The 23,513-nt window shown below is 31.2% G+C and overlaps 1 protein-coding gene across 1 annotated transcript in view; it reads left to right on the forward strand.

Annotated features, from left to right (window-relative positions):
* The window catches only part of LOC127707950 (transient receptor potential cation channel subfamily A member 1-like), a 46,424-nt gene extending 23,582 nt beyond the window's left edge, over nt 1-22,842 (forward strand). Inside the window, exons 19-31 of the mRNA XM_052212709.1 lie at nt 1,055-1,114; nt 1,725-1,802; nt 2,575-2,645; nt 4,227-4,416; nt 5,252-5,368; nt 6,996-7,162; nt 11,255-11,315; nt 12,569-12,637; nt 13,910-14,083; nt 14,592-14,660; nt 15,269-15,382; nt 18,760-18,881; nt 22,423-22,842. Of these exons, the coding sequence (XP_052068669.1) occupies nt 1,055-1,114; nt 1,725-1,802; nt 2,575-2,645; nt 4,227-4,416; nt 5,252-5,368; nt 6,996-7,162; nt 11,255-11,315; nt 12,569-12,637; nt 13,910-14,083; nt 14,592-14,660; nt 15,269-15,382; nt 18,760-18,881; nt 22,423-22,558 (1,428 nt within the window). The 3' untranslated portion in view covers nt 22,559-22,842. The remainder of the gene's footprint in view (nt 1-1,054; nt 1,115-1,724; nt 1,803-2,574; nt 2,646-4,226; nt 4,417-5,251; nt 5,369-6,995; nt 7,163-11,254; nt 11,316-12,568; nt 12,638-13,909; nt 14,084-14,591; nt 14,661-15,268; nt 15,383-18,759; nt 18,882-22,422) is intronic.
* The last annotated feature ends 671 nt before the right edge of the window (nt 22,843-23,513 follow it).

A 23,513-nucleotide genomic window follows, 5' to 3' on the forward strand; every position in this document is an offset into this window, starting at 1 on the left:
GAAAACTTCCTTTTTCCATATATTTTTATGTATGTTTTAGAAAAGTATAAATTGTTTTTTTACATTAATTTCTTGTTACCAGAACATTTTTAAAATCATAGAATAATTCAGTATGGACAACATGAAAAATGTAATTGTTTTTACTAAGGTAAAATTCACTTATACTAGAAGACATTAAATCAATTTAAGAAAGGATCTACTATTTCTTGAAATGTTTTATTTTGAATTATGTTAGAATTATTATTGTAATATCTTAAACCATTGTACAGTCAAATTTGGGATCTTCAGTTCATATCTGTATTTCTAAAACAAGTCCATCTTGGTATATTAAAATTATTACATTCAAAGTGGAAAGGAGTCTAAACTAGAGTCTAAAAAGCTTGACAGACGATTTACAATTACATATATTTGCAGTGAGTTGCTAGCTCATGCAGATTTCATCATACTTTAAGAATTAAGAAAACATTGTTATTCTTCTTACATTTTGGGGGCCTCGGTGGCCGAGTGGTCTAAGTAGTTACTACTGTAATCACTAGCCAGTCAACACTGAGGTTGTGAGTTCGAACCCCGCTCGTGCGAGTGCACTCAACTCCAATCTTAATTGACTAGGATTGTCAGTTTTCCTATCGAAGGTCAGTGGTTTTCTCCGGGCACTCCGGGCACTCCGGCTTCCTCCACCAATAAAAACTGGCCACCACGAAATAGCCCAAAAGCGGTGCTTTAAAGTGGCGTTAAAACACCAAAAATCAAATCAAATCAAATCTTCTTACATTTTTATTATTTATTTTATTGATAGATCAAATATATAGGAATCTTTGTTCACAAGAACAACCATACACTTAAAGGAGAAATTAAGGATATGCTTATCATGTTCACAAGAACAACCATACACTTAAAGGAGAAATTAAGGATATGCTTATCATGTTCACAAGAACAACCATACACTTAAAGGAGAAATTAAGGATATGCTTATCATGTTCACAAGAACAACCATACACTTAAAGGAGAAATTAAGGATATATATGCTTATCATGTTCACAGTATCTTTTTTCAGGTAGTTTTGGACAACTGTGTTGAATACTCAAAACAAAAGAAAGATGATCCAAATTTTATGGTATGTAATAAATTGATAATAAATAAGTTCTAAAGTAGTTTAAAATAGTAAAGTGGCGATGTTCAAGAGTTCCTATTAGATATGGACAAATTTGTAGATATTTTAACTTGAATTTCATAAAATTATTTGAATTGTAGTCTTGCATGTTTATTACAGATGTCAAATTGTTTCTTGTCTCGCCTACGATGAAAGTTGCGGAAGGCAAGACATAGGTGTTGCTTTTCCAACGACAGTGTTGTCATCATCGGCATCAACAATTGTTAAGTTTTCTGGTTAAGTTAGTTTGATTGGAACTACTTGTGATAGACCAATGATATTCTATAAAGTTGCATTACTATTGGTACAGACTATTACATAGATAGAAACTGTTAAATTTAAAAATAAATATTACTGGGCATACTGTGAAGACTGGTTGCATTATAACTTAACATAATTATGCTTACTGGTAATCAGAGTACAGGTAAGGTTGGATATAAAAAATTAATGTTCTCCACAAAATGGAAAAAATATTTATAAATTTAGTGCATTGAAAGCACTTTTCTGCATTTGTGAATGTGAAATGTTTTTAACAATGCTGATCAACTTTCAGTTAGATAAACTATATTTTCAGATTTCCTTTGATTACACCTATATAGACCCTGGAGTAGATGACATTATGTCTAAGAAATCCAGATTTTATGCACCAAAGGTACATTAACTTAAAAAATATTACATCATAATGACCACATGTAGAATAGAAACTGATAAATTTGAAAATAGATTTGCTATTTTCATCATTTCTATAAATAAAATAGCTTAAATTGTTTAATTGTTTTATCTTACAGTAGATTATATATGTCGCAAATCAAAACAGGCACAATTGAAGGATTTTATTAATAATTTTAATTAGATTGTACTTCCAGCCTTTATCAACAAAATACTGTAGATTCATCTATTTCTCAGGGTTGATAATTTTTGTGGAAGGAAAAAAAATTGTTGTTTTGTGGATATTATATATTTTGTGTTTTTGACAATTTATTCATACACGGGGATGAAGCCTAAAGGAAATGAACAGTTTAATTCTTTGCTCCCCTAACCCATTAAATCCAAGATTAGGAATGCCCGTACAGCTATAGTTGCTTTGATCCATGTCCTTTAGTCTGGGGTGGATAGTAAATGTCTCATTGGCAATTATAAAACATATGTTATGTTTATAAAGCAAGATGTTTCCCTAAGGACATTATCAAGAAGGTATATGATACAAACATTCCTTGAATATTTGTAAAAGAAGTTTTCTATTGGCATACATCTTCTTTTCTGATTCTTCTAAAAGGATTCAAAAGTGAAGGCATATATTACAGGAACACAATATCCACATGGAAAATATGGCTTATATTTCATGGGCACAATACAATTTGATACTTGGCAAATCCTTATCCTCAGAAATACTAGTTAAACATCTTTTCTTTAATTCATTTCAGGCAATGGCTCGGTATAAAAGAGAAAGTTTGTTGTCACATATACTGGTGCAAAGTAATCTGATGCACAAATGGTAAGTCTTGTTTTATTCTCTTGATATTAAACACTGTATAGAATCCTTGTGGAACAATACCTTTCTTTAGTTGTAGTCCAGTCTTAATAAACCAACAGACAGTATTTTTATTCTCTGAAAGATAAGATAAGTTCACTTGAAACAGCTATAGTATTCTTATTCAAAAAAAACATTTTATATATAATGAAGTTTAAAGAATACATGACTTATTGCATCTACATGAAGCTTGGTACATAGATCCTAATATGCAGATGAGTATACTGTGGTTATAGAAGTGACTGTTTCCCCCTCACCACCTCAGTGGTATGCCATATTAAGTCTTTAGTTGTCTCTCAATCTGCTTAACACTTTAAAACACTAATCCACTGAGACTATATGCTTTTCATACTTGGTAGGATTTTTTGTCATAATTTGACTATACTGTACCTCAATTTTTGTTAGAGTGATGGAACTATGACTATATTTGGCCTATTTTAGCATGGTGAAACCTTGTGAACACCACTTCTCCCAGTCCATATGTCCACAAGATTTCATACTAAATGGGATTGATTGAAATTTTGTATAGTTGACCTAACTGTTTCATCATTTTGGTTTGGCAATTTTACCTGTCTTATGAGACTATGATCATTTTTGGCCTATTGTAGAATAATGAGACATTGTGAACACTACTCCTCCAAGACTATTTGCCTGAAAGATTTCATCTATATTTGGTTGTAGGAGCTTTTTTTGTGTAGGAATGAAGGAGGCCGAGGCTGCTGTTTGAGATTGTCACACAGTTGTATAACTATTTTACATAAGCTTGCTAGAAATCTGTTTATTTTATCTGATGCAGGCTGTATTTAGTTGTATGTATTTTGTGCATGATACTTTTTGTTTGTTATTGTATACATTTTTATATTTGGTATTTAGATTATGTTTATACTATACAGAATTGTATGAAGTTTTCTATGTCTATGTATATTTTAATTTTGAAATTTCCTCTTGGACCCTTTACCTGAAAGCTTTCATACTTGAATGTGAACATCCTATACCACCATTTTGATTTGATGTTCTTGCAGGAGTTTTGGAATTTAATTATTAACCCCTTCGTATGATGAATGTTTTTGATGTGACAAACTTGTTTTATGGATATGGTTATTCATATTCCTGTAGTGCATACTTTTCGCAAAAGAGACCAAGTTTGAAAATCAGTTCCAAACAACTATTTTTCAAGGAGTTAATATGCCCTTGTATATTAAAATTATGTGGAAAATTGCAACGTAAGTGCTCTCAAGCCTACATTTCTTGTAGATCGGTTATTAAATTTATATATCAAAGGTTTATATCAGAGATGTCTGGGTTGAGTTTTAGAAGTGTAAAATCTGCAGGAAATTGCATTGTCAGCACTCTCAAGTGTACAATTCGTGCCAGATATTTATGAAATTTATTCTAAAGGTTTATGTCAGCAATGATTCGGACAACTTCGAAAATCAGTACTGATCAATAATTATTACAGAATTGTAAATGTAAATTCATATAAAATTGCAGATAAAATATGTGCAATGCAAGGGACATTCCAATTCTGTTCTTTTATATTTTCAGGCTTGAAAGGGGTTATATATATTTTTATATTAATTTCCTGATATTTTTTGTGTATCTCTGCTGTCTACAGTTTTACTCAATAATGATGCCAAAAATAACTACCAATGTACTTGATAATGTTAGACAGTGTCCTCTTCTTCTTAACGACACACTGTTATCAGATCCTACTGTTGTAGCTCAACACAAAGAGGTAAGATACCTTCATATTATTCATCAAACTCAAAGTATAAAAATGGGAAAGTTTGCTCTTTCTCATTACAATTTAAAAAAGAGGCGGAAACTACCAAAGGGACAATCAAACCTTAAAAGTCTTAAGAGAGACAGACAAAATTAGGGCAAAAAAAAGAAAACAACAAAAATACAGTCTACAAAATTCTACATAAAAAAATGAAGTACTTAGCAACACAAACCCCATAAAAAACTGAGTGTGATCTCAGGTGCTCCTGAAGAATAAGCAGATCCTGCTCCACATGTTGCACCTGTCATGTTGCTCATGGTAAGTACAGACTTGTGTTTCATTGCTTGACAGTCATTGGTTAACTAGGAATAATTATAGTGATTGCCAGAGTATTTATAATTATCCAATCAGGGGCATGGCTCATGTATCTTACTTGAAACAAGTGGAAATATTTTTGAAATTTCTGGATTAAATATTGTAGATCAAGACACATCGTACGATGTTATATTGTTTGAATGCAAAACATGTACCATTTTAAGCCATGACAAAATAATAAATATGTACCCCACAAAATGATATTCAAGCATCTTGCTGTATCATCAGAGGCCTCAGTCAGGGTGATCTGCTTTTGCCAAAAACATGCAAAAAGAGAACTGTTTTTGAAAGAAATTTTAAATTTGATTTTAGTTCATTTCCACCTACTCTTTAAACGAAAGAAAATTTAAAAAATTTGCTGTATTGAAGAAATCTTATTTACAATACTTAAAAACAGCTTTACTGATATAGTTAAAAAGAATTATGATTAATTTGAACTAAGTCTGATAACAATGTGATCTTTTTTTTTCAGCTTGGTTTGTATTCTAATATGGAAATAACCAAAACAGAAATGCTTGTCCTAAAATATGCTGTATTTTTTATGGTTATTATTCTGATGTTGAACCAGATTACCATGTGTTTTACCACAGTAAGTTAAATATTGGACTCATAAGAATTAGAGAAGATATGGGCGAAACCCCAGTGAGACAGCTACATAGGGGGTCTCATGGGGGGTTCTGATCCCGGATCTCGCTTACTGTTTTGTCAGATTCCCGTATCCCGCTTACACTATGTACGTAAGCAATTCTCATTTTTTTGTAATTTCCAGTGTCCCGCTAGACTTCATTTCCCGTTTTCATGGCACAATAATTTGACTTTCACATGTCACGCTTACAAAAAATCGGCAATCCCGGGTCACGCTTAGACCCCAATGAGACCCACTACACAAATACATGTTGTTACCCACATATTTATCTCTCTCTTTTTACAGTGGTGGTAACTGTTCTTATATCATATGTAGTAGGCTAGAATTTAGTCAAAATTATTGTATTTAAGGATTTCCTGATATATTTTAGGACCTCCATAATTAAATTCAGGATAGTCATAAATCGTTGAGGATCTGCTGAAATATTTCAGGGCCTTCACAATTCGATTTCAGGATATCCTGAAATATTTAAGGACCTCCATAATTCGATTTCAGAATATCCTGAAATATTTAAGACCTTCATAATTCCATTTCAGGACCTCCATTATAAAATTATTATAATTATTAAAAATTCCTTTATTTCAGGAGGTCCTTAAATATTTCAGGATATCCTTAATATTGATGGAGCTCCATAGTTACATGTATATATTTCAGGACCACTCTTCAATTTCAGGATATCCTTAAATATTTACGGAGGTCCACAATTATTTCAGGAACTCCACAATTTGAATTAAGGATATCCTGAAATAGAATTATAGAGGTCCTGAAATATTTCAGGAGCTCCTTAAATACAACAATTTTTACTACATCGGCACCTCATAATACAATTCATGTATAGATTCTACCAAACACCCCACACCTCCCTCTTTTGATTACAATATACATTATTTATCAACTCCAGATACATTGTAGTGAAATTTTCAAACTTGATGTTTACCAAGCATTTTAAAATTTTAAAATTTAACTAATAATAAATATTGTAGTCAACAAATTGAATTCTCTAATGATTTGATAAATGAAAAATGCCAAATGCAATGTTCCAAATTGATATGGCTGAAAACTGCACAAATTCAACCAGAGTAAAGTTGAAGCCAAACAAACGCCAAGTAGCTGTTTAATGGTTCTTTGTGCCGTCTGTAATTATCATCAAAAATCAGATCCTACATGTGTTTACACATCCTATATATATTCAATTTAAAAAATAAAACAGTTTCACTGCAAACAGAGTTTATAGAAATATATTTTTCAAGTTTCTTATTACTTGTTTAAAGTTTTTCAGCTGTTGAACAAGTGACTTTCAAACCAGAATTACAATGATCATTGCTTGAGATAGGTGAATGCAAATAGTCAACTCCTCACAGGAAGAGGTTTTGTATTATGGCACATGATAGTGTACAGTTTTTTGTAAAAAGAATCGTTATTGACTTTTTATCAAATTTTAAGAGTTATTTTTTTTCTAATTTGATCAACTTGCTAAAGCTCATTTTCAAATTTTGAAAGATGTATTTTTGAAAGAGATTATAAAATATTTTGAACCTTTTTAAAACTGTTAGTTATATCTATTTTGTAGGGATGGAAATACTTTACAGCACTAGATAATTGGTTATCATGGACAACGATTATAGCTACTATAGTATTTTTAGTACCATTTAATAATTTTCCTTGTTTGCATAATTGGAGAGCAGGGTGGATTGCTGCTGCCTTAGGATGGTTAATGTTGATGAACATTCTCAGAGGGTCAGTTCTTTTAATTCATCCTTCATAATACTGTAAATTCAGAAGTTATTGTGTGCATTTATCATTGCGATTTTTGGAGAATGGACAAAAATGCAAGATTAATTATTGTGATTTCAGGAAAATCTGCATACAGATATATGGGTCATTTTCAAAAAATGTTGAATTTTCAGTACACCCATGCTAAAATTTTTATTTCTAATGGAAAATGCAGTTGTAAGTGTTTAAATGAAAGTTTGTAGGATTTATGAGTCAGAACATTAATAATAAACACGATTTAGATCTATTTTGATAAGATTAAAATATATTTAAGTCCGATTTTTGCGTAATTTATGTGCGTACAGTGTCCCGAGTAACACATTTCAAATGATTTTTTTCCTATTTCCTGATCGCCTTGATATCTGCAAAAGGGACTTTTTTAGAACGTAAATAATAACACTAACGAAAAATCGTAGCCTCTTTATTATTATATGTAACATTTTTTCTACAAACTATATTCAATCAGCGTACATGAAGTTCATGTCCATCCTGTTACCGCTACTTAAGTCAGCCGTTAAATTTTTCTCTCTATGAATATTGAACTAGTCAGTGTTGATTTCAAAATCGCAAAGTAACCTAAACATTTAACACAGCACGTTTCTTGTATAACAGTGAAGAGAAAAGAAATTTCAAGACATTTAGTGAAAAAAAATAGTGGGTACTTTTTTGTCATGTCTATGCTGTTACCAACATATTGATTAATTACACCAATATTATACTTGCAAAAAGTGCAATAACGTGTTGGAAACCAAAATCACAACATAAAAACATTATCACTTCATCAAAGGGAGTAGTTATTTCACAACAGCATTCAAATATGAAGAAATTTGTCTATCCTGTTATGTCTATCCTGTTACTATGGTTGCTATGGTTACAGTAACAGGATAGACAATATTAAACAGAAACGTCTTTAAAAAGATTATAATAACATATAGTTGCACATATAATGAAATGTTTCGTTGTTTGAACTAATCTAAAGGTTATAACGTCTTAATCTTCGCAATTTAGCATTTGCAGGTGCAATACTGCTATCGGTAACAGAATAGACAAAAAGGTAACAGGATAGAACTTAATTTAGTGATATATAATTAGCGTACGTTCCTGTTACCAATAAAATAAAGACAAAAGTAAACCAACATGCGAGGGATTTACTTGATGTTGGGTTTATTTGAAAGAGAGAACAAATGCTGAACATTATGAATTGCTATCTTAGACTTGCATTACTGGTGGTTATTTTTATAACCTTTGAAAACCAATTTTTAGAGGCATTTTTCAGTACAACATGGAAAATTGGCAAAAATCTATTATTTCACAGAATGAATGTATTTAGAAGTTTTTACTCTTGAAAACCATCTTATAAGCTACGAAAAACAAGCCTAAAATTTTATCGAAACCTTTTCTAAATAACCCGAAATTTCATTTGAACATGGTAACAGGAGAGACAAAATATTGCACCACCTATCAAAAAATGTTTCAATATATTCTTGTATGACATTATCAAGATTGCATCTTTTTATATGTTGTTCTATAAGTACTGTTTGTTTTGATTTGCCAATGACGAGGGTTGTTTGAATAAGTAACTTTAAATCAATTTTGCAATTTCAAAATTCGACATTTTTTGAAAATGACCCATATGTATCAGATATTATAATGCGAGTTCTTATAATTTCGATACTCCTCCAGTCATATTATTCCCAATAATAAAAACATCGCAATAGTTTTTGAATTTACAGTAGTCAAATATGTTTTGTATAATGTTCCATTATTTGAACCTATGAAAAATTATATCGACATGTTTGATAGTCATTAGTTGAGGATTGTTACAGTATTTGAAATGGCAAGTTCTTAGTTAACTTAAAGGTATGATGGTATTAAGGTAATTGTACTGGACATCTGAAGTCTCTGGACATAAGTAAAACATAAATAACTTAAAATGTTAGTGTTTAAACATATATGGTGCTCAGGAATGGCATTTAGAAACGTCATTTAGGAGTGAGTGCTTGGAACAACTTTTTAAAACAAAATAGTTAAAAAAATTATAAAAATTGCTTTTATAGTAATGTATCCCCTATTTAAGCGTGCCATTCCTAGGTATCTTGTACGTTACAATAAAACAGCCATATCATTCAGTAGTTAGATTCAACCTTTTCATCATCTAAGTCCTATTTTGTACAGTCAAGTAAATTCTAAGTTGTATCTCAGACCAATATATTTAGGGTATTGACACAAATATATTTATTTCTCCAAATTTACCTATGAATATATGGTTGTTTTTTATGCCCCCGCCATAGCGGAGGGGGCATTAAGTTTTACCCTTGTCCGTCTGTACGTACGTATGTACGTCCCAAAATTGGTTTCCGTTCTCTAATTTGAGTTTGCCTCAACCAAGTGTTATGAAACTTACACACAATGCTTATTACCACAAAAAAATGATCAAGTGTGAATTTTAGTGGCGTCACTTTAACCGTTCTAGAGTTATGCCCCTTTATAAATGGAAAAATTGCGAAATTTTTAGTTTCCGTTCTCTTACTTAAGTTTGCCTCAACCAAATGTTATGAAACTTATACTCAATGCTTATTACCACAAAAAACAGATCAAGTGTGAATTTTGGTGGCGTCACTTTAACCGTTCTAGAGTTATGCTCCTTTATAAATGGAAAAATTGCGAAATTTTTAGTTTCCGTTCTCTTACTTAAGTTTGCCTCAACCAAATGTTATGAAACTTATACTCAATGCTTATTACCACAAAACACAGATCAAGTTTGAATTTTGGTGGCGTCACTTTAACCGTTCTAGAGTTATGCCCCTTTATAAATGGAAAAATTGCAAAATATTTATTTTCTTCTAAATATCAAGTAATTTTTAAAATTGGAGTTATCTTCCTTTGTCCATGATTATAGTTGAATCAACTACAATCAATGCTTTATACAATGCAATGTTTGATTTTGACTTCCACAGATAAAACACAGATCAAGTTGAATTTGGGTAGTGTCACTTTAACCATTACTGAGTTATGCCCCTTTATAAATCGAAAGATTGCAAAATTTTTAGTTTCCATTCTGTAACTTAAGTTTGCCCCAACCAAAAATTATGAAACCTATACACAATATTCATTACCACAAAACTAAGATCAAGTACAAATTTTTTGTTTCCGTTTTCTAACTTTAGTTTGCCTCAACCAAATGTTATGAAACTACTACATAATACAGATAAAGTACGAAATTTGGTGGCGACACTTTTACCATTCTTGAGTTATGTCCCTTTATAAACATAAAAATTGCTGAATTTTTCGTTTCCGTTCTCTAACTTTAGTTTGTCTCAACCAAATGTTATAAAACTTATACACAACCGTTCTAGAGTTATGCGTGTTTACAAATAGAAAAATTGCTGAATTTTTAGTTTCTGTTCTCTACTTAAGTTAGCCGTAACCAAATGTTATGAGACTTACACACAATGCTTATTACCACAAAACTCAGATCAAGTTCAAATTTTAGGTAGCGTCACTTTTACCGTTCTTCAGTTATGTCCCTTTATAACTATATGATATGCAAGCGGGAGCATCATCTGTGTCCACATGTGGACACTTTCCGCATTTATTTTACCTGCTACGGGGAAGGCGAAGGCAGGTCTAGTAACTTCTAAACTCTGTCCGCCGCCTGTCCGAAAGACCTTTAATAGGACAGAAAACTTTCATCTTTCATCAAAGTTTTCTTGGTTTCTATTGAAAGGAACAATTTAATATTTAGTCTGCAGCTTGATAATGATGAGTTGTAGCAAGTAAGCAATTTTATGATCAGCATTGCAGCCACTCCCTGTCTGCCGATATTTTGAAATATTACTACACTCATTGTACAAGGAAAATTTTCGTCAAAGTTTTCTTGCCTTCAGTGAAAGGGAATGGTCAGTTATGCTGGAGAGGGAGAGGAAGGGAATTTCTCTGTTCATTCATAGGTTTGCAATTCCCTTATTCCTCTTAGAATTGCTCAATGATTTTGATAAATATTCTATGTTTGATGTTTTGTGTACAAAATTTTAAAATATCTAATTCAATTTTCAGCTTCAGTTCTATTGGAATATACTTTATAATGTTTAGTGAAGTTATGATAACACTTTTGAAGGTAAGTAGACAAATGTGCAATGTAGCAAATGATTGTTCAATATATAACCAATGTACATGGCAGTTATTTAAAAAAAATATTCATTTTTGCAAAGAATGGAAAATGAAGTATTAATTGTAAATGTTCCGGGCCATATGAGTATTTGGACCATACACGTATGGTCATGAAAGTTTGTGTTTATTTATATGGTCCAACCATATGCATATTTTTTCAAATATTTTAAATTCTTCGCAGGAACACACAGCTTGTTATCCGGATGGGCTCATTTTATTGGCTGAAAACCTTCATCTTTGACATATTGTCTGAATCTTGGTGTATCTGTTATCTTGTCTGCACTAGTCAATTTAAAGCGCCTATTGAATTTTCCATCCGTAAGTGAAGTCACAGGCGTAAGGGGCATGGACCTTTTACTTTTTCCCTGGTGTTTAGATTATTTTTACTATTATTATTTATTGTGATTTTTTCTTATTTTAACTTAATTGATGTGTTCTTGCTCCTATTTGTATGATCATATAATTACAGTAGTTTATAGATGCTGCCCCTATATTCTAAATTTTACATAAGAATAGAGGGACAGCACATATAAACTACTCTTTATATTGTAAAATTATATGAGTGGGGACATGAGCACATTTAATATAAAAACACCAAAATAAAGAATAAAAAGAGGGTTCAATGCTCCAAGTACCAGTGAAAATACCCAGCACTATTAAACAGTTGACTTCTTGTTAAGCAGTTCATTTAGATATTTCTTGAAGTTATTTTCAAAAGTCAAAGTCAAAATATTGATTCATAAGGAAAATCGATAGTGATCATGTAAAAATGCCTTTACTATAATTTTAACTTGTGAGTGAGTAAAATTCACTTTATTTCATTATTCATGTTACAATGATTATCATATGATTAGAGAAGTCAACATTTTGTTTATTGTAGTTTATGACTGCTTCAAGGGTCATTCATACCTTAGACAATTTTCAGTAAAAAACAACTTTTCAACATTCATCGTATTTAATTACTCTGACCATACATGTATCGTGGGACCATATGAGTACATATGCATCATTGTTTATACTTGAGTTACTTTATTTACACTTAACATTTATGTCTTATTTATAGACATTTTTTATGACTTATTAATAAAACTTTAATTTCCTCTCTATCTAACTACCCATATTAAATCCTTTAGTTATTAAAACTCAATCAAATGCAATTGAATTTTTTTCATTTTTTAAATGCTACACTGTTTATTTTAGGTTGTTTTGATATTGTGTACATTCCTGATGGCTTTTTCTTCAGCCTTCTACATAACACTTGGAAATACAGTAAGTTTAATTTGCCTTTTCAGAATCTAATGCATACTGGGTAAGATTTTCAAAAGCATACACCAAATCACTGTGATTGGCTTACAACTTCCCAAACAATTGAAATTTAACCAATGACATAACATTGTTTTTATTTTGGTGTACAATGAAATTGCCCACGGTCATTTAGATTCTGAATCGGTGAATTGTTTGGAAGGCTAAGAAGTTATATGTAGTTCTAAATAAAAGGTGTAATATGTAAATGGTGACAAAATGGGAAAGAGGAGAAAATCTTTCCTTGTTAAAGATAATGTTTTTGTCCCTTCCTTCCATTTTAGCTAATATAATTAAGAAATAAGTATTCTAAATTTAAATTTAAACACATAGATGATAAGAATAAGGATTTGTATATTATATATTCTAACTATACAAATCCTTGATAAGAACAATGTCAAAGAGATAAGATTGCCTTTTTGTGAACAATAATCATACATTATAGGTGTTTGTGGTATAGTTACCAATGTGTCTGTTCTTTTATCTGTTGTCAGTCTATCATTCCATCTGCAGCTTGTAACATCAACTTCCCACTACAGTGACTGGGTTAAAATGGTGATCCTTTAAGCATAAGAAAAAAGGGGGTATTTTTGATGATTTCTTTTCTATTTATCATAGTTCATACATTTGTTTTCTGCAACTGATCATAAACTATTATTTGGACTTCAATGAAATTTCAAAAAAAATATTCAGTACCTTTATTGCATTGTGCACCTCTTTTTTTTTTTTTTTTTATCATATAATGTTATTATTTTGGAGGTGTTTTCCATAGAAATACTAAGACCTTGCAATATTTAGGTGATTAAAGGATTTGCATGTATGAGTTATCACCAAAGATTTTCTGTATTTTAAGGGGGTACCCAACACTTTGATTAAATAGATTTGGCTTGTTTAATTTTCATTAAATTTTGACAAAAATATAGAAATGTCAAGAGATTTGAACCACACAATTTACAGGAATAATTTCATTAGATACATAGCAGTTTGAAAAAGTTAATTGAACTTATATATATTTTGCAGTACATATAGTAAAACACATGTGATACTCTTTCTTAAATCTGTGTTCATAGGGTTTTGATTTAAATAAATAAAAAAAAAAGTGTTCATTAAAACCCCAAACACTCCCCCTTCTCCCAAAAAACTGTGAGGAAGAAAAAGCAAATAATAAAGACAAAGACAACAAAGTAACATACAAAACAAAAGAATAACTCTTTTGATGATAATTTTCTTCTGTTACAGCCAGGGTTTAAAGCTGGAGATGTGTATCCTTTAACTACATTGTCTATGATGTTAGGAGAACTAAACTATATAGATAACTTCACAACAGGAGCAAATGATCCATATGCTATAGATGGTTATTGCATTATATTTTTATTTTGTCTAGTGATGCCACTGGCATTGATGAATTTTCTTGTAAGTATTCTGAAATTCTGGTCTCTAATTTTTTTCTTTAACAAGTATAATTATTTGTAATCCACTGGCTTAGCATCTCTGAAAAAAGTGGTTTTGTTATTGAAGAATTGGTAATGTAACGGAAGAAATGGTAAGGTTTTCCATGTAACCCCTGATCATAAACTTCAAATCGTGTACTTATATTGCCAAAAAGTTGTGCTGCTTATGCTAGCAAGGGGACAAAATTCATTCTCTTTTTTTTTAATATTTTCTCTTATTATTTTATACCAATTTGTGAAAATTTTCAAAACAAAATTATGACCTCATTTCTTAACCCACTTCAACATGATTAAAGAAACTTTCAAAAATAAAATCAGAAATCAAAAATGTTCAAAAATTTCTAAATTGTTCAGTAAACAGTAATGTCAGTAATCATAAGAAAAAGCAAATACGTGTATTATGAGATCACTAGTGAAATTCATGTAAATCTTACCCATTTTGTTTTAATGTGGTTTTTTCTATTATACAGACTGGTATAGCTGTTGGTGACATTGAAACAGTAAGAGCTGGTGCATACATATCTAAAATTTCAATCTTTGTAAGTCGAGCTACATGTTAATGTAATTTTTTTCGTACATCTTTTTTGTCTGTAGTCTTCATTGTTGATGTCACGTTCAATCTGTTGACACTTGACTTCCATCAGATAACTTTCATTTCAATGAAATTATTCTTATAAAATTTTTAAATAATGTTCCTTGTTCAGAAAGAGCTGTTATTGGTTGGTTTCTGGTTCTGTCCATTTTAGAATATCATTGAATTCCTGTTACAATTTTTTTTAATTTTGGTATCCTTATTTGGCAAAGAGACAATGATAAGCTGAAGAAATTAGATTGTGTTACAAATGCCTGCTTGTGTATAATATTAATATAACATTGGACTTGAAAATAAGATATGACATCCAATAAAGCATTTTTGAATATCTTACCAATGTGCCCACAAAGCTTTTATTATGAAACATAAATGAAGATCTGCCTTGGAAGTAAAATTTTAGATCAAAGTCTTTTTGATACACTGATCCCTTATTCAATTCGCTCTGTTCCCTTTAGATTTGTATGAAAATATTCTGGTTTTTTCCCAAAAAAAACTTCTGGACATATGGAACAGTAAATTTAAACTCACATGTTTTGTACTTTGACTTTTTTCTAGATTGACAAAAGCTATTTAATGGAAATTAGATTTCCTAGATCAGTACAGAGAAAATGGCAAAAATTAAAGCATACTGTATATCCAAACAAGCCAGAATGTACAGTCTGGAAAAAGGTAAATATGTTTATCCTTACACTGGTCCCTGTTGAATACACTGGTATCATATAATAGGAAAAGATGAAGAAACAACAAAAAATGTACTAATTTGCAAACTTTGTCAGTACTTGTATAGGTAGACAGTGTATTAATTGTGTTTCCTGGAAACTTCGTTATAATGTCATTTGACCTATTTAATATAAGATGCTGTAAACCAATTTATTTTCACGGATTTTTTATTGAAATACTTTATCCATTGTTATTTATGGAAATAATGGACAAGAATAGAAGATTCCCGTTTGATTACACTAAAACACAGATATTTAAGTCACAACAGGTTAATAATCAACCTTTTCTTGGGTTTAGATTCTACGAATATACCATTGAACATTGTAGTTTTTGAGAAGTAATTGAATGTTGAAAGCAGCCAGTTTTTTCCAACCTGTTGGCAATTTTAGTAATTTACACTATAACTGCTCTGTTGATCTGATGACACTTTCATGCCTTATAGGTTTTTATACGCCCGTTTACGGGACGTATTATGGTATACCGTTGTCCGTCTGTCCATCCGTCTGTCCGTCCGTCCGTCATCAACATGTCAGACAATAACTCAAAAACACTTTAACCAATTCGCATGAAACTTTAATGAAATGTTTATATCTATTGACGTGAGCTCCCTTTCGTTTTTTGTAAATTTTAGATTTTCAGTTTCCTAGTATTGGGGTTTTTTCAATTAAAAAAGGTGGATTTTCCAGTTTTCGGTTATTTACTCAAAAACAATTTAACCAATATGCATGAAACTTTGGTGAATTGTTTATATCTATTGACTTGAGCTCCCTTTCGTTTTTTATAAATTTCGGATTTACCGTTTCAGAGTTTTGGGGTTTTATTCATTAAAAAAGGGGGGATTTTCCAGTTTTCGGACAATAACTCAAAAACAATTTCACCAATTTGCAAGAAACTTTGGTGAATTGTTTATTTCTATCAACATGAGCTCCCTTTTGATTTTTATAAATTTTAGACCATAAGTTTACGATTTATGGGGTTTTATTCATTACAAAAAGGGGATTTTCCAGTTTTTGGACAATATACTTAAAGTGCTTAGAGCAGTTTTCATTAAACTTTGATGACTGATTTAAATCTATAAAGATAACCTCCCTTTAGTTTTTTATTGTCTGGCCTTGGGTATAGGTATGCTGTGTCCGGCGTCGGCGAGGGCGGTGGCGGCGTCAACGATGTATTAGTTTGTGATTATAGTTCATGGTGAACCACTAGTGGTAGGTCAAGGATATTTGGTATGGAGATTATTTGGCCCCGCCCCCTCAGTCAAGGTCTATTGACTTTGAAACTTTTCATAGCTTACATGTATTAGTTTGTGATTAGGTCAATTTATGGGGAACCACTAGTGGCAGGTCAATGATATTTGGTATGCAGTTGTATAAGCATTGGCATATCTCATTTCCATGGAGATTATGTGGCTCCGCCCACTTAGTCATGGTCTATAGACTTTGAAAATTTTGCTAAGTTAACATGTATTAGTTTGTGATTAGGTCAGTTCAAGGGGAACCATTAGTGGTAGGCCAATGTTAATTGGTGATCAGTTGTATAAGCATTAGCACATCTCATTTCCATGGAGAATATTTGGCCCCCCCCTCAGTCATGGTCTATTTACTTTGAAACTTTTGCTTAGTTTACATGTATTAGTTTGTGATTAGATCAGTTTAAGATGAACTGCTAATGTTAAGTCAATGATATTTGGTATGCAAATTTATTGGCATTTGCAAGTATCGTTTCCATGGAGATTATATAGCCCCACCCCTGATCATGGTTCATTGACTTTGAAACTTTTACATATTTTACAAGTTAATGTTTGTGTTTAGGTTTGTTTAAAGGGAACGACTTATAATAAGTCAATGGTATTTGGTATGCAGTTGTATAAGCAATGGCACATCTCATTCCATGGAGATTGTTTAGCCATGTACCTTCAGTCATGGTTCATCGACTTTGAATATTTGCATAACTTACATGTTAAAGTATTGCTATTTTAATTTCAACATTTGCATTATCAAAATTACAAAAAGGCGAGACATATCTCTGTGATAACAGTTTATAAATTTCTGATATAACATTGAGAAGTTATTGAACTTTATTTGTTTATAGTCTGACAACAGATTTACTAAGTATTGAGCAACAGCACAGTGTATTGCACAAGAAGAAGAAATCTTTATTTGAATATAAATTCAATTCATATAACCAATTTCAAGTTCTTTGACTACATTTATTCAGAAACCTATTATATGTCAAGTATTTAATTACAATCAAAATTCAGACCTGTATCAAGCTTGAATATTGTGTCCATTTTTGCCCCAACTGTTCAGGGTTGGACCTCTGCGGGCGTATCCAGCTGCGCTCAGCAAAGCAGTTTATTTGGTTATTGTTATGCACGCTTACAATATTAAATGGCATTATGTTTTTACTTGTGGGTCTGTCTGTTTGTCACTTCATCTGTCCCATATCAGGGGAAAGTTTTTGTTTTAGGTGGTTTGATGTGAAGTTAAAGTCACATCAACATAAAACTTGGTACATATGTTCATTTAAATGTAAAATTATCAAAATTTGGGTCCACTGAACATGGAAATGTGATAGTCTGAAATGAGTTTATTCTCAGGGTAAAGTTTTGGCATATGATAGTTTCCTACCAAGTTGGGATCACATCAACAAGGAACTTATCACACATCATTATGATGTGAAATTTGTAAAATATATGCCAAATTAGGGTTTTAACCCCAATTTCATGGTTCAATTAACATGAACATCACATTACCTAGCAATATACATACATTTATCTTCAACAGCAAATTTTACACCAGTTGACTACTTCTTTCATCAGGAATAATTGCAGCTTAAAAAAATTTACTCCTTTTGACTGCAGGAAAATTGTGACATGGGAGACAACTCTGTTTATACAAGACCTTCACAGTTTTTTGACTATTTGACACTGATGCATGTGGAACTATTCACATAAATAGATGTGGTTTCCTAAAGAGAAAACAATAAAAATACTATGTACAACTGACAAGAATTGATAATGAGTGCATTTAGTCTTAGTATATGTCAATATTTAATGTCATACTTTGAATTAAACTTTTCCCAGTGATTCTCCTGATGTAACTTTTCGTTGAAAAAGTTAATTCAACTTGTTTCTGATTGTAAGGAGGACATACTGATCCATAATTTTGGAGTTTGTATTATTCAGTATGGTCATCAATGCAATTGTTTTACAAGGGATTATGTAATTTTGAAAATAATTTAAATTTTGTAAAACAAAAAAGTTTCTTAGCTTATATTATAACATATTTTGATACATTTTATTATACTTTTTTTACACACAACAGGTAAAGAAAGTGCTGTTTGGGAGTGAAGAAGAATTGATTAAAAGATATTTAGATACAGGGAAGGCTAATGATGTTGATGAAACAGATGAATTAAAGTCTTTAATTAAAAAGCAAAGTTCACAGTATGTACATGATGTTGACAATGTTGGGAAAATTAGAAAATCAGACTTACTTCTTAATTACAGAAATAAATCTCCCTTTTTCTCTTTTTGAGGATGAGGGATTTTAAAACTAGATGCAATAAATGTTATTTATAATAAATGCAAGAGTATACTTTTTGATTATCTTTTAGAGTCTTTAAAATTAATAGGTTAACTTTCTATTGAGGTTTTAGCTTTCCCTTTCTAGATACTTTTAATAAAGAGCACCTTTTCAGTTTCTGAAACCCCAAAATTCAGTGCAATTCGAAAAAAATTTAAAAGATTGTAATATCAGTTCTTGTTGCTTAATATTGAGTGGCTTAGGATGTATGAATGATTAAGATGAAAAGAGGCTTAGCTGGATTGATCACACCTTCAAACATTTATATGAACTCATATAATTTAAGAAAATTAAAAGTTAAATAGGTGCTATATACAACACCTCTTAATGAAAGTGCTCAGTATTATACTCTGAATAGTTAGATATGACCTGTGTGTTAAATTGAAAATGAAAAGAAAAATGGCATGTTGGATGACAATGACAAATACAGTAAAAAATAAGGGAAATAATTTGTCATTTGTTACCTCATGCTATAAAGGCAAACAGCAACATTGATAATATGACAAAAGTTTAAAAAGTTGCAAAATTACATAATAATCATGACGATTTTTTTCAAAGGCATTTCTACAGATATTTATGAATATTAAAACATTCAGAAAATCTTTCACAATCAGCAGTATAAAATGTAAAAGTAGAAAAGGGTATTATTACATTGGAATTTGCTCTTACGAAGTAAATAGACGCAGATATATAAACCATGAGACGACTGGATGCAAAGCAATACTAATTAAATGCTAAGAAATGATTAAAGCGAATCAAAATGAAAACATTTAATTTTGGCAAATTATTACAATTTCATATGAAAAAACAATAATAGACGTTAAAGTTAATTCAATCAATGTTCAGCACCATTTATCAACAACACTTTGCTCACACGTCTATATCAAGCGGGTAACAATAAATCTGAAATGTCTGAATCCATTGCGAAGTTATCCGAATCCAAATTATCAGGTATAAACTAAGTTGCTCGATCGTCCTTTAATCTCTCAATTACATTGTAAATTCGTCTATCCACAGTAACAAATCAGCAAGGAACATACGCTGAAAAATAAAACTTCCACAGAAAATGAGAATGAAACTACTGATCATAAATATTGGGTGGGATAAATAATGGGAGGGTTAGTTTTCGGCTATCAACGGCAGAATGAAAAACTTTCATTCCTTTAAATCACAAGTCTATAAAGGAACCAATCAAAATTCATTGTTATGTTATAAAAATCATAACAAGTTGTATCATTAGCTAAATGTAAAGAACCGAAATAATTCGAACAGTATAAAGTCTATTTCTTTAATCTTCAGTCGCCAATTATATATTTTTAATTAATTAAAAATAGCACAATTTGCTCTTACCAAGTAAATAGACGCAGATATATAAACCATGAGATGACTGGATGCAAAGCAATACTTATTAAATGCTAAGAAATGATTAAAGCGAATTAAAATAAAACATTTAATTTTGGCAAATTATTACAATTTCATATGAAAAAACAATAATAGATGTTAAAGTTAATTCAATCAATGTTCAGCACCAAAAAACCAACGGCCAAACAGTAAACAAAGCACATTGATTGATAATAAACAAAATTTAAAAACAATTTAAGTTATAGGGCTCATTTAAAGCCATGTTTCACCTTATACAAAGATCAGAATGAAAACAAAAATAATAATAATACTGACATGAATGGTCAGAAATCAGAAAACATCACTGACATGAATGGTCAGATATTTCTAACAAAAATATGATAATACCGACATGAATGGTCAGATATAAAAAAAATACTACTGACATGAATGGTCAGATCTTTCTGACAAGAATGGTCAGAAAACAAAATAACCCATAAAGGATATATACAAATCACCCACTACTGTAAGCTCAATTAAACAAAATTGGTACAGAATAAGATTGCTCCTTACGTCTTAGGAGTCCTTCTGTTTAAAAGTAACAAGATGAGACTAAACATCCTCTTGTTTAACAATGTGCCAATACTTGAACAAAAAAAATTTGTCAACTTTAAATTACCAAAATAATTCAAATGTAACCTACAGATGGGTGAATAAAGTTCACAAACTGGCATCCCAAACTTCAAAAAAGGTTTATAAGTAGCTACAAACTGAACACCACGTTTAAAGCATAAACTTCTTAATCTAGAATTAATAGTGGTGACAAAATAACATGTATTCTGAAAATCAAGTAAACGTGGAATGATTGCTGACATAACTATTACAGTATGTGGCTTAACTAATTTCTCAATTGTAGAGATAAGCACGTTATAGGCTATATCAAAATCAGCAACCTCATAGGTACCAACATTATTGGTTCCTACATGCACCAGAATTATATCATAATTTACCTGAATTGTTCCACAATTAAGCAAATTTATCATGTCCCAAATATTTGCTCCAGGAAAGGCTTGCAAGTGACACCTAATAGTTTTAACATGCTTGGCTATGGAATCGCACACCAGAGTAGACCTAGAATCCTTCTTTTTAAAACTTTTTGAGTCCCTGGAGTCTTTCCTTTTAGCTGGTTTTTGTCTTCTTACCGGCTGTTTCAGTGGACTTTACTTTAGGTGCACTCGACTGGAGCTGGCGCGGTCTGCTAGACTTATCGCCTACACCTTTCTCCTTGACTAAATCATTAAGATTACTCGACTCCACATATTTACTTTTCAAGCGCGTTTTTGGAATTGCCCCCTGTTTTTCGAAATCGGCTTTTTCAAGCTTTCTTTCTTTTTCGGAAATGCTTACTTCTAAATTATGGATTCGATGTTCCAACCTATCTACTTCATCGTCAGGTGTAGTCTCATGATCAAAAATATCAGATGTCGGGTCCGACACATCGAGTACGTCCTCATGACCAAAACCAAATTCACTTATTAATTTATAATTTTTTCTTGCTTTATTTCGGGTTACAGGCATGATAAGCCTCCTGTGTAAGACACGGCAACTTGAAAAAATAATAAATTCTTGCAACAAATGACTTGATAAAAAATTAAAAAAGGAAAATTAACCTACAAAATAAGTACTTACGAAAAATAAAGTTACAAAAGTTTCAAAGTTCAGATAAATCAAATGTAGTTGCCATGCCTCACAGGATGAACTTCTAACAGAAAACACCACATTAGTTTTCGGCTATCAACGGCAGAATAAAACAGTATAAAGTCTATTTCTTTAATCTTCAGTCGCCTATTATATATTTTTAATTAATTAAAAATAGCACAAACAGGTCCTTGCATTTTCTACTTTATTTACATAAATGTAATATAAAGAATGGCTTTTAGTAAAACAAAATCACAAAATCACCAAATATGAAATTTTTAATCCTCATATACCAGTAGATATCAACAACAAGCCAGTCAATAAACAAAGATATAAACACATTATTTTGATGTTTCTTTCCAGGATAACAAAGTTACATGATCTACAGAAACAACAGCAAGATCTTATAAAACAAATGGCTGATCATTTACATATAGATTATAAACTGGACAGTTTTTCAGTAGCTGAATCAGAAATGACCACTAGAGCTGGACACTAGTAGGACACAGAACAGATCATCAGAAATGACCACTAGAGCTGGACACTAGTGGGAAAGCAGACAGATAATCAGCAAATTAAATTCAAGATTACAACTAAACAACTAAACAGATAGTGCTACTACAGTAATCAATAGAGAGGAACAATTTTTGAAATTAATCAGTCTGAACCTAAATTTAACTGGACAGTGTATTTATTTCTGATTCTGAGGTGTCAAGACAGTGCTGGTCACTTATAAAGTTTATCGGTTTAGCATGAACACATTACTCTCAATAAATGACTATTTTCATACAGATAATGAATTGAGACTTTTTGTTGTTCCATCAATCAACTTCTTGTATGGTTTTTGGTCACCTGACCAAAAGGGCCAATGAGTGCATCTGTCATCATTTGAAATCATCCATTACCAACCTTTCACATTTTACATCTATTTTAAAAAGTTTGATCAAATTTGAACCACAAATTAGGAAGAACTAATTAACATACACAAAATAAAATATTAATTCTGCCGATCACTGCGCACGGAAGTCGTCAAGAACATTGTATTATTTTATTTAGGGGGTTCACTCGTATATATTATAAAAATCTTCTTTTCATTCTATTTGGAAGAAAAACATGACTAACAGAACCCTACGGAAAAAAATTCGTAAGGGTTCCGCGGAACCCAGTGTCTCGCCTACTTTTTCTGTTAATCGCAGGCTCAACAAAAATGAGGAAGTAAATCAATAAAAATATTCCTCTTGATACTATCTTTTGATTGTAAGAAGCTTCTGTCCAAGTTTGGTAAAAATCCAGGATAGTTTATGAATATAATAAATGTTTAAAAACTTTAACTGCAGACTGAATGTAATGTTAACTGGAAGAAAACAAAATTTCCTTCTAGATACTAGCATTTGATCATAAACAAGCTTCTGTCCAAATTTGGTACAAATCCAAAACAGTATAAGAAAGTTATT

The sequence above is a fragment of the Mytilus californianus genome, unplaced genomic scaffold (assembly GCF_021869535.1).
Source record: "Mytilus californianus isolate M0D057914Y unplaced genomic scaffold, xbMytCali1.0.p SCAF_7, whole genome shotgun sequence".
Lineage (NCBI taxonomy): Eukaryota > Metazoa > Mollusca > Bivalvia > Mytilida > Mytilidae > Mytilus > Mytilus californianus.